This window comes from Nilaparvata lugens, chromosome 2 (assembly GCF_014356525.2).
Source record: "Nilaparvata lugens isolate BPH chromosome 2, ASM1435652v1, whole genome shotgun sequence".
Lineage (NCBI taxonomy): Eukaryota > Metazoa > Arthropoda > Insecta > Hemiptera > Delphacidae > Nilaparvata > Nilaparvata lugens.
This window is the reverse complement of record NC_052505.1, coordinates 45,662,417-45,675,552: the sequence shown is the minus strand read 5'-3', so window position 1 is coordinate 45,675,552 and position 13,136 is coordinate 45,662,417. Positions and strand designations below refer to the sequence as shown.

General features: G+C 36.6%; 1 protein-coding gene across 1 annotated transcript in view; it reads right to left on the bottom strand.

The window, feature by feature from the left end:
- LOC111058667 (mediator of RNA polymerase II transcription subunit 15-like) overlaps positions 1-13,136 on the bottom strand; it is a 29,034-nt gene that overhangs the window by 2,621 nt on the left and 13,277 nt on the right. Inside the window, 3 exon segments of the mRNA XM_039420096.1 lie at positions 1,006-1,064; positions 1,508-3,329; positions 3,332-4,879. Coding sequence (XP_039276030.1) covers positions 1,006-1,064; positions 1,508-3,329; positions 3,332-4,879 — 3,429 coding nt within the window.

The following is a 13,136-nucleotide window of genomic DNA, read 5'->3' as shown; positions in this document are numbered from 1 at the left end:
GCTCAATAAAATTGTTATATGTACCGGTATGATAGTCCGGTATATATGATTTGTTTGATTTGATAATAAATAATAAGTACCGGTTACCGGTATTTATCATTTTTAGTACCGTAGGCTATTATAATCAGTCATCTGAATAAAAATTTAATGTGAATAATTACTTCTTGAATAAAAAAATGGATTGCCACAACTTTTTTGAATTGAAATAATAGTTATTGGTTGAAGAAACAAATAATACAAAACAAAGAAGGTTTTAAACACTAGGCCCCATTTTATACGGTAAGAGCATTTTTCTATAAATGTATATGCTGCCTCTATACGGTTCTAATTTGATCAAATTACTTGAGTCAATCTTATTCAATCATGGAAAATTTATAAGAACTCTCCTTGTGTAAACATTTTTGTTCAAGTATTTATTATTTATTCAAGTAGATTCCCAGTAGCCTCCCGAATTTTGCACATCAGATTCAAGCATCCATGAAGATTTGCTTTAACAATTATATACACTCATTGATTGATTCATGCTTGGAGACCCCATACGCAGTGACACACGGCTCAATTTCATTTAGCAATAAATAAGTAATCAACAATTTTTTTCAACTAAAAATATGAAATGATTATTGTGGTTTCTGGGGAAATGATTATTTATCCAATTAGATACATATATATCAGAACTGTAACCAGCTGTGCTGAATAGTTAGTTGTGTTTTTTCTGGCTCTAAATTTTGAAAAATTATTCAAAAATTTTCCAATTAATGGTGATTTGAGTGTGATATTTTTGTTTTTTATTCTGTTTTCAACCGTCAAAATTTAAAAAGCTTAGTTTTCGTTGTTATGAGTGGAAATGAACTAAATTTCAGTAAAGTGAAATCATAACCCTATTTTGGACTTTAAAAATGTTATCTAAATTTGGGAGAGAAATAGTACAAGGAGTATCCTTAGTTTTTCTCTCCCAATCAGTGTTTCTTTATAAAAAATATAAATAAATAAAATAAATAAGCCTACATATATAATATGCGTGTAGTAGACAAACAGGTAAAACCCAAATAATATTAACTTCGTACCTAAAGTCAACAATTCAATATATTTGATGAATTCGTATTATTATCAATTGGATAGCATCAAGTTTCATTGATAAATAATTAAATTTATCTTTAGACTTCTACATCCCATTACCACTTTTATTTGATAATATCAATAATAGGACCCATCACTATAGTGCAACCACTGAGCTCTGAATAACTTATTATTTTATTTTATTCATTTATTCATTGTTAAATTATTAATATCTTATTATTTATTCTGATTGACTCATTTATTTTAAGTTATTGTGACTTTGAGTGGGCTCATAATATTGAAAAAATAGTATAAACTTATACTTGCTTAGGTACTCTAGGATGATTTAAAGATGTTTATTTCTAAACCATAAAATAGTACAGTACTTGATTACCAAGCTCGAGCTTGCTCTTTTGGGAAATTAATTCCTAATGTGTTCTATTTTATAGACTAGTTTCATTATCTTTTTCAGTGGTGGGCTCTTTGACTAGATCCTTGAGGATGTCGCCGGCAATAAACCTGACACCCTGCACCTGGATGGGTGTAGATCGTCCGTCTCTGTCGCCTTCCGCACTCGGTTCTGGTGGATGCACAAAGTCGTAGTCAACTGGTGCCAGCACCACCACACTGTTAATAATTCTTCCATCCAATTGCGGAGCATCCGGAAGAGGGAAGTTTGTACCATTCACTTTCAGTGGTAGATATCGGTTATACCTTGAATCGTTGAGTACAACAGGATCCAGCTGAGTTGCGTCTTCTTTCACGTAAGTCTCAGCCAGTGTTTGACCTTCCTTTGTTGATGGATCGTAACGTACAACTTTCATCTCAACTGGTGTCTTGGGCTCTGATTCCTCAGGCGTAGCCACTGCTGGCACTGGTGCACTTCCAGCTCCATACAGATTTTCAAGTGCTTCAGGAGGCAAACTTTCAATTGGAATGTCCCCAACTTTGTCATAATCTAAAATTTGAATGTCAGCATTGCCTAGAATACCTGAAGACAACAACTGCTCTCTGAGATCATCAGGTACTTCACTTGGCAAAGCAGCAACATTTTGTTCATGTTTCTTCTTCTCCTTCTCTCTGCGCTCATATAGTATCTTCTCATCCTGCTCTGGATTAATCTCTTCATCTTGAGTTATACTTTGAGATGTAGTAGAAGATGGTTGCTGATGAGCATATGTCTTAAAAGGCTTTGGTGTTATAACTGTAGTGGACGAAATGAATGGACGCTGTGTTGTATAAATAGGTTCCTTGTTATATTTCACTGATTGTTGTTGTTCAAGATTATTATGTCTGTGAGATGATTTCTGAGGCACTTTTCTCTGATTAGATGAGAAAGTTTGCTGACTTGACTCAAAGTAGACAGGAGATGGTTGGGGAGTAGACTGGACTTGATGCTCTTCTAGCTTTGGTATCGATTTGATAATTTCTCCACTTGAAGGTGTTGGCTGACTATTGAAGTGAGAATGTTGATGCACATTCACTTGCTGATGTTGGGCTGTTTTATAATTATTCAGCTGTTGATTTTGCGGTTGATTGTTTTTGAATTGCTGGGTTTGATACTGTGGAGGTCTAGCAGGTGGTAGTTTCTGTTGACTAACTTGATATTCTTGAAATTGTTGTTGCTTTTGCACATTAAGTTGTGGCTGAGTTTGATATTGTTGTTGCTTTTGTACATTAAGTTGTGGCTGAGCTTGATATTGTTGTTGTTGCTGCTGATTATTATGACTTTGCTTCTGATGCTGCAAATTACCAATAGGTTTGTGCTGTTGTTGGTACTGTTGTTGCTGTTGAGTTTGATGATGTTGTTGCTGTTGGTGTTGCTGCTGTTGATGTTGCTGCTGAAGATGTTGATGCTGTTTATACTGTTGTTGTTGTTGCTGTTGTTGGTGTTGATGTTGTTGTAGATTGAGTTGTTGCTGAGAATTCTGTTGCTGTTGTGGTTGCTGCAACTGTTGCTGCCTCAGTTGTTGTTGTCTTTCAAACTCAATTTGTAAGGGACTTTTTGGTCTTTGGCGATTAACAACAGGGAAATTTAAAGATGTAGGTTGCTGCACATGACTAGATGGTTGAATACTTGCAATGCTTGGTTGGGGTGAGGGGCTATGCTGATGTTTTGAATGGTCTTGACTACCAAGTGGGGCATGATTATTTTGCTGTTGTTGAAAGTGTGCTTGAGTTATGCCTTGTCTCTGTCCTTGTAATTGATTGTACTGCCCATGTTGATTTTTCTGTTCCACCTGAGTGTGATGATGGTGTTGCTGAGGCTGCTGAAAGTGTTGGGCTGGGCTTGAACATGGATTGGTTGAGAGCGGAATTGAGAATATTGAACATTGTTACTTGGAGATGTCAATTCAGACTGATGTGTCAGCTGAGAGTGCTGCTGTGTGGCTTGTGCTACTGGTTGATGGAAATGCTGCCTTGGTGGTGCTTGATCAGTTGACTTGTAGAATGGCCTCTGAGCCTGATGTGTCTGCTGGGGTGAGTGCTGAAACTGTTGAGGCTGCTGATTTTGTCTCACATTCTGTGATCTCAAAGTATTTCCTTGACCATTACTATTGAAGTGCTGATTGCTTGGTTGTCTTTCACGTTGCTGCTGCTGATGATTCTGATGCAATTGTATCTGCTGAGCTGATTGCTGGAATTTGGGCTGTTGTTGCTGTGAAGCAAACTGTGATGTATGTGAGGGATTAGCATGATTATGGGAGGAATGCGACTGTGAAAGAAGATTGCCAGTATGCTGTGGTCTGAAAGCTGGTTGTTGATGTTGAGATATCTGCCTTGGAAATTGATCCTTTACAAATGAGGATGTCTGAGATGGCTGTGGGAAACTGCTTTGAGAGGAAGGTGGTGGAGGAGGTGTTTGATAGGTTCCTGGTTGCAGAGGAGTGTAAGTAGGGAATTGCTGCTGCCTCTTAATCTGAACACCTGTTGAGTCTCTGTTCTGAGCAGCAGGCCCTTGTGAAGTTGGTAGGGAAATGGAAGGTTCAGGTGCACTCTGCTCTTCTTGCTCAGCATCAGAGTAGTGTGTTTCTGATTCTCCAAATGTCACACGCAGTCCTGATCCATGGAAAACTTCAGAATCTGGATGGATGATGGTTCGAAGGGTGGTGCTTGGAGGTGGGGGTGGAGGTGGCGGTGCAGGTGTGGGAGCATGAGCTATGGAAGACTGATGCTCTGTGTCACCTTCCAGTTCGCCGGGTGGAGGTGTTAGGGCTGGAATTGGAGGCTCATAAATGATATCATCTTCACCATTCTTACCATACGAGTTCGGGTTTTTCTTGTATTTGATGTAGAAAACTTGAACTGGTTCCTTCTTTGGTGGCAACTGCTGAGCTGGAGCAGGGGTGGGTGGGGCTGGCAATGATTCATTTGATTCCTTGATGATGATTTCAATGATTGGTTCAGGTTCCTTATAATAGTGATGATGAGGGTAAAGATTGTCATAGCGGTTTTGGGCTTCTGATAGGCTATTCAATGTGTCTGAAATGCTGTTGGTTGATTCAGGCTGATTGTCAGCACGTGACAGTCCCAGTTTGTTGTCATTGGTTGCGGTTATGTTGATGGCGTTCTTCTGATGGTAGAGAGGGTCTCGTTGCGAGTACTGAACGAGTGGCTCCATTTGCACAGCATAGGGTGGAGCGGGCAGCGAGGGGCGGGGGCGTCGCCCATCGCGGGGTCCATTGCCGCCAGCCCGGTAGTGACCTTGGAACGGCAACGGCCCTGAAGCTATCCTCCTCGCCTGCAGCCTCTTCACACCTTGCTCATCGTCTGCTCCTACATTTGATACTAATACTGAAATACCAGACAACAGTACCAGCACCTACAAAGAGAACAAAAACATAATTAATATAATAAAAAACAAAATATCACAGATTAATTGATTACCAGATTATCAACGAAATTATTATAAATGAATATAGAATCAACACATCATCAGTAAGATACTAGGATAGGCTCAGTGCAGTGACAACAATATTGATGAAGAAGTTTATTTTCAATAAAACCAAATCAATTTAATAAGCTATTATTGTTAGTCACCACCGATGTCTCAATAAAGTGGAACTTCGTAAATTTATACATAGCCTATTCTAACTTATGAACAGTATTCCATCTTATGTAGGCCTACATTTCAATGCCCAGTTGGTGTTGACGAATATCAAAAAAATCTGGTGTGGCGCACTCACACAACTTTCCTTGCCGTTATGAAAATTTATCACCTGACACTAGTGTTCCCGCGCATCACAAGTCTACTATTCAAAGATCCAAGCCAGCTGGTGACAGGACAATAAGGCTGGAGAACCATGAAGTTTGCTATCTCTTCATAGTGAATGATTTAATAGAATCAACAGTTGCCAACAGTTTGTAAGTGAAATAATAACATTTTTTCAAATTTCGAGCTTATTTTCAATTTTAGGTGAAAATGTTAGTGAACATCAATCGAAGAGATTTTCATGCTCAATCTTTCCACTTGGAATATTTTGTTTAAATTGTATCTCAAGCCTGATAATTGGGAATCTAGAATCAAACTTTGCATAGATGGGGCGGATCTCCTGAAATTTTCACAGATATGGGACTTGTGGTAGTTGAAAGAGCTTATCAATGACTATTTTAGGTATGAATTTGATCAAAATCGTTGGAGCCGTTTTTGAGAAAATAGCGAAAAACCCTGTTTTTGACAACATTTTCACCATTTTATCCGCAATCTTGAATTGCATCAGATCGAAATATTGTTCGTGTCGGATCCTTATATTGTAAGGACTTCAAGTTCCAAATTTCAAGTCATTCCGTTAATTGGGAGATGAGATATCGTGTAAACAGACGCATATACACTCATACACACACACACATGGGGGGCGCGACAGTCGAGACCGACGACATTCACCGACTGTAAAACAGTCCTCTACGGTCGTAGGCCTCGACTGTCGGGAGTGTACGAAAATTAGAGTGGCCTCAACTGTCCCCTAACGCAGGCAACATTTGAGGCCACTATTTCAGGTGTCCTCTCCCGTCGTAGGTCTCGACTGTCGGGGCTGTACAAAAATTAGAGTGGCCTCAACTGCCGCCTAACGCAGGCGACATTTGAGGCCTCTTTTTCAGGAGTCCTCTACCGTCACTGGCCTCAAATGTCGCTGGTCTCGACTGTCGGGCCTGTACAAAAATTTGAGACTCGCTTGCAGCAGGCAACAGTTGAGGACACATCCTACTGCGATTCCAGACAAAATACATTTTATAATGATTATAACTTATATTATAACTTATACATATGATGTTATCATCATATGAAAGTAATCATGTGATTAATTCCATAAGCAACATCGTTAATGAAATAAATGAACAATTTAGTTTTTATGGGAAAAGCTCAATGTCTATTGAACATAGATCAAGAAAATGTAAAATGTGAATGTGTGAAATTGATAAAAGTTATTGGTTTGTAACAGGATATTGATTTGTAGAATAATATCCTACATCTATCATGAACTGAGAATTTGACATCAAAGTATCAAAAAGGTATTTACGAGTTTGAAAATTTCGTTTTTTATGATGAAGCAACTAAGGTTTATTTACAGTTGTAAAGTTGCAATACTTATTCATAATATAGAAGGAATAATGGGATATTATTCAATTGCTGGTAAATCCATACAAATTAAATGATAATATTCTTTTGGTGCTGTCTACCATTCTGGAGAGCCTAGCGCAGGCGACAGTTGAGGCCTCTTTTTCAGGAGTCCTCTACGGTCGCAGGTCTCGACTGTCGGGAGTGTATAGAAATTAGAGAGGCCTCAACTGTCGCCAAACGCAGGCGACATTTGAGGCCACTTTTTCAGGAGTCCTCTACCGTCGCTGGCCTCGAATGTCGCCGGTGTCTACCGTCGCTGGTCTCGACTGTCGCTGGTCTCTTCTGTCGTTTGCCTCGTTTGACATCGACCCCACACACATACCGTACAGACCAATACCCAAAAACCGCTTTTTTGGACTCAGGGGACCTTGAAACGTATAGAAATTTGGAAATTGGGGTACCTTAATTTTTTTCGGAAAGCAATACTTTCCTTACCTATGGTAATAGGGCAAGGAAAGTAAAACATTGAATTTTCTTTACAGAGTTACAATATTGATCTGGTTCTGAAACCACATGAAGCTCAAAGTATATAAATAGGCTTTTGAAAATAATCATCACCTGTTCTTTATCTTTATATTAGCATTTTATTTGTTTGTTAATTCTTGATAACATAATAAATCTTCAAATGTTGTATTAAGAACAATACTTGTTAGTCTCCAGAGAAAGAAATCGTAAGTTGCCATGGAATATAGCCTATTTCATTTGAAGTGGAAACTAGAAAAGGCTTAATAATTATGAAATGAATGAGAAAACTGGCATCTCCTGATTAGAACTAAATATTAAATCAATGCATCATGATAAAATAATGTCTTGAGTAACTAGTAATAAAAGCGTGGAAAGAAGGGCGCAAACATAGTACCGCGAAGTCTACAATTTCATGAAATAATTGTAAACTAATTGATGCACATTAGTTGGACAAGGACAAAAAATAATAAGACTATATTATTCTCTCATATTTTGTATGTTGTATCACTAATTGTTACCACCAACCAGTTATGGTAAGTAACCGCTACGAGCGCTGCCTCTAGTTCCTACAGAGCTATTTGAACTGTCGTTCACCAAGGAACCGTTCTTTGAAGGAGTCGTTCTGGAGTCATCGTTCACTCAGCTAAAAGTACAAAGTCGATCCCGCTTCCTGCAACGTATCATGTCGTTTCCCGCTCCAAGTTAGATTCATGTCGATTCTCTACAAGATTAATCCGCTCCAAGTGTTTTACTACTGTGATACCGCTTTAATATCAACCTGAGACTTATTATTGTTGAGTATAATTCATAAAGACAGTATAGAAATAAGCAAGTTGTGCTCCCGCCTAGTAGTGAGATTCCCGCCTTCGTATGAAAGACTTTGTTTTACACCGCCTTGTTGTATTGAACTTGATTCATGTGCTTGAGTAATTTATTTGATCAACTTATTGTTGGTCTGGTCCTCCGATTATTAATAAAAGTGTATTCGTTTCAATTTGTGTTCACTCAGTCCAACCTGGCTCCACCAGTAGAAGCTACTAAGTAATTTGTTATTGCGCCACCTCGGTGGCCGTAACACTAATAGTTCAACATGGCATTGTGATAAGTAGCAAGTTTTTATGAAGACATCATACAAGACATGATGATGTGCAGAGCGTGAACCGGTAGTTGCCCAACCATTACGATTATGTGGTAGGCCTACCTATCTTCCAATCTAGCAAGAGCAACTGGCAACTGGCGACTCTGATAGAGGAGTGATTCAATATCACTCATGTTTTATTATATCAGATGGCATTGTTGTCACGTCTAAAACGAAAGTACCTCCTACATGAGTGAGAGAGTTAACAGAGCAAGCTCATAAATTCTATTGCTATTCAATACAGTTAGTTTCTGGTATTTGAACAGCTTTCTTCTAATAATTTATTTTGGTAGTAGGTTGAGAGCCAAGCATCGCTAGTAAGTTTATATGGTCAGCTTTCTTTTAAAAATTTATTTTCTTTGTATCAAGCATACATATTGTAGACATTGTTCATCAGTTACAAGCCATTCATTGCACACGAATAATGTAGTCTATATCTATAGGCCTATAATAATGACATTTTGTACCTTTTTGAACAAATAACCGCGATTCACTTTTTTAATAAAACTTCATCTTCACCATTTTATACTTTTTTCTGCTGTGGAATAAGTAAAAGCCAATAGCCAAATTGGAAAATCATCATGTTAAAATGAAGCCTACACTTTTATTGCAACTCTAACAAAAATGTGTATAGAGTTATTTATAGCAATATACCGGTATTATATTGATTTCGTCTCCTAGCCATATCTAACAACACTTCTAGAAGAATACTAGTGACCTCTGGTTTGAAGAACTCGCTTAAGAACTGTTGTATTGTAATGTTTGAAACCCGCAACTTTTATTACTGTACTAGCACGTAACCCGTGCTCCGCAAGGGTCTAATTAAGAACTTGACAAACTGAAAACTTGACGTGATGAAATCTTGAAAAATTTAAAATAAGCCTGTAACCATCCGCGGTTAATTAAGAATCTATATGCAAAATTTCAAGTTAATCAGTCTAGTAGTTCGGACGTGATGATGCGTCAAACATAATTTTCCTATCCCATACGTGTATAAGCCAGTTCTTTCCTTTATTACAGTATAGATGATAATTATTTCAAAAATACAATTAAAGCTATATAAATAGAACTAAGAACTTCTGCAAATGCAAATATTGACCAAAGTAACTAAATAGCAAAAATAAATTTGATGAATGAAACTGTCCAAAAAATATTTGCAGTATCAGAAGTCCTTAGTATAGCTTTAATTATTGGATATTAGAAATAATTTTTATGCACTTTTAATGTTATTTTTATATCCTTAAAAAGGACAAAGAAGTGAGTCAATATTGTTGTACAACGAACTTGATCTGTTTAAAGGTTCGGAGAATACGTGTTCAAAATTTGAAGCTGATCAATTCTTTCTTACAGACGGACAATGACTTTAACCCTCAGTAAGTAAAAAGTGAGAACTCGCTAACGCTCGTTCAATTGAAATTTTGGTGAAATTTCTTATTACTAATGATAGCTGATGTATTTTCAAAGCTTCAAGTCAAATAATCAGAGCATGAGCTACCTCTTAGTATTAAAAAGTAGTCATTCATGAATGATTACCAACCGACAGGTTACTAGAACAAAGCTCAAAGATCTATGTTTTTCTTAGTTTTCAATTCCCATACGTTTGTTGGGTCTGCTTATGGAAAAAATCTATATCGCTTTCAAACACCAGGAAGTGAAAGCAAATTTGTTATTGTTGATGAGTGGTAAAAGATAAAGCTGAAGATATGTCAGTTTCGAAAGAACTATAACAGCTTAGCTCAATCTCACTGGAGGGATTAATATTAATAGTGAACTTCTCGATCATTCTTTTCGTAGTGGATATTTTATGGGAACCCAGCGGCTTATACAGTATTACGACTTTCTCGTTGCATCTAATTAATGAACCAGTTCTCATTACGATTTAAGGTGCTACTAGAAAATATTACTCTGCAAGATCCTATATAATATAGGTACAGTTTATAAACACAGATAGACCGTAAACAGTTGAAGAGGCATGGAAGTTGGACATGTAAGCTGTGAGAAGATTCCTTACACAGAATTGACTTCCTGTGAGAATATCTCAAGGCAGATGCTGGTTTATAGTTATGTTACTATCAAGATAGACTACTGATGTTTGTTTTTATAGAGACAATTTAAATCATTTGACTTTCTCTTCAGCCGTAGAATGTGAACGTTGCATCATGTAATGTTTCCAAAAGCAATTTAACTGACAGTAACATCATACATAAACCGTAATGTTTTGTATTCTTTCTTTCATCCTATTCTCAGTTGACTCACTGACCAATATTTAAGTCAAATATTTTGTCCGGTAATTGATTATTTTGGGGTTATAATAAGCAGGCATATAATACCTAGCGTATACTGATGATAGTAGATTTGGAAAGTCTTTGGAAACAATATCTTTGGATTTGGAAACAATATTTTATGAGATTTCAAAGAGCAAGAGAAGGCTCTTGAAGTATATGGAAGTGATCTCCTCGACAAAACTTCTGAAAAACCCCTTCTCTTATTCAGCAGATCGAGTTGAGTAGATTTTCTATCATTAATCAGTTAGAACTAGTCAGAGCTGACGAAAACCTAACAGCATCATTCATGTGATCTAAGATTTATGGCTGGAACTTGATAAGGTTCTACTAGTGAAATTGAAAATCAGTAGCTGATGGAGTTAAAAAAGTTGCGAAATCTATGTCAAATCAATATTCTATGACCTGAGAATGCTGAGCAAGAGATTTGATCCGAGGAATTTAATAAATTAGTGAATATTTTATACAGCCTGGATATTTCATTTAAATGAATGGAATTAAATGAATGATATTTCATTCAAGCAGATATTATAACTCCATGCACAGGGGAAAACTATTCACTATTGCAAAAAATTAAAACGTAAATTCGTATGGCTCTTGTGGGGAGTCCCTTGCGGGAAGGCCCCACCGCCTGAATATAATTATAATTTAAGCCGTCAATGAGCCTTACGACTGTCATACTTCAGCCGGGACCGACAAAAACGTGCCCATACGATAACACGGACTATTAAATAATTGCACTATAGCATAATTTCTCACCTAAATAATATAATAGCCCGCCATCATATTTCCGAGTAATACGTTAATACAGTAGCATAAAAAAATGGTCGCTTCAAATTATTTTGAAGAATGCTGAGTAGAAGAGTTCAACGGTGCTTGAGAATATAAAATAATCTCAAACTAAAGTGCAATTTCCGCATGAGAGGAAACATGTCCTCGCCTTTTAAAAGTAAAATTATAGCTACGGAATAAAAATAAAAATGATAAAGATGTTTTAGGGACTAGTAAAACTCATCTTAACAGTAAAACAAGCAGACCATGCTCTCAAGTTTCACCACATTAGACGCAAGTCGTTTAGGGTGAAGTTGAAAAAACGTTTGTTTAGGCTGCAAAAATATTTTTTTAATATATAACATAATGATGGCGACATTTAGTTTGTTTTATCATAGCTATTATGATAATGCAGAATGTATAAAATGATGGCGTTTTCAAAAAATTCAAATGTCATTATTATATAACTTGTTGTATAGTGAGTGTGTTTTCTATTGCAATCTGTTCCATTGAGCTAAATAGGTTACTTAACGTCATAAGAAGACAGGCGATCTGCTATTAGTGAGTACCTTTGTGTTGGTAAACGTATGATGACCAAAAGTAGCTTGACTTTACTACGGCGAGCATTAGTGTTGTCATGCAGTGAAAGTAAAGCGTTGTTTGGATGTGGAGAGAAGTTTACGCTTATTTTTTACCGGGCTGGACCGTGACATTTTTCTCAATCTATGGTTTGGCTAGGTACGCTATTGATAGTTCGGATGGTAACCTATTTCAGGTTCAAACTGATTTGTAACAAATGATTAATTAGCATCTTTTACTCCACATACAGGATAACTATGATCAATCTTCACATGACAAGTTTGAGAAATTTAGGCTAATCAACCGTTGATAAAATAATTGTGCTATTGTTTGGGAATAGCCTATACCTATAGGGTAAGTGAGTTGGTCCTATAAGGTATGTGATGGAAAATTATGTAAAAATGAATTTGATTTAAAGGCCATGTGTAAATGTTTATTGATGATAATTATTATATTAATAATATAAAAGTGTATCGATAATATCATATTACTTATATATAAAGTAGTTCAATATTAGAAGCTTCTACTATCTATAATTGACCGAGCGAAGTGAGGTCTAAGATTCAAGTCGACGGTTTGACATTTCTCTTAATGTTTGAATGTTTATATGTTGCGCATTTACGGCGAAACGCGGTAATAGATTTTCATGAAATTTGACAGGTATGTTCCTTTTTTAATGGCGCGTCGACGTATATACAAGGTTTTTGGAAATGGAAATTTTGCATTTCAAGGATAATATAAAAGGAAAAAGGAGCCTCCTTTATATGCCAATCTATATTATATATATATATAAAAAAGTGAAATGGCACTCACTCACTGACTGACTCACTCACTCGCAGAACTAAAAATCTACCGGACCAAAAACGTTCAAATTTGGTAGGTATGTTCAGTTGGCCCTTTAGATGCGCACTAAGAAATCTTTTAGCGATATTTTAACTCTAAGGGTGGTTTTTAAGGGTTTAAAGTTCTTTTAGCATGTATATTCTTCTTATTCCAATATCTTAAAATTATAATTTTATTTAAATGTCCATACCATATGTTAATATAGAACTATAATCTAGAGAGAGTACCTCTTCGAAACAGTTGTTCTGGTAACTAAATTAAAAATTTTGTCAGGTTGACATTAAGTTGAGTTGATTTTGTTAGGTTGGCACCAAGTTGAAGATTGAAATGCATTTATCCAGGACCTCCCAAATACCAATTATCCAGTTAGCCAAAATTAGCG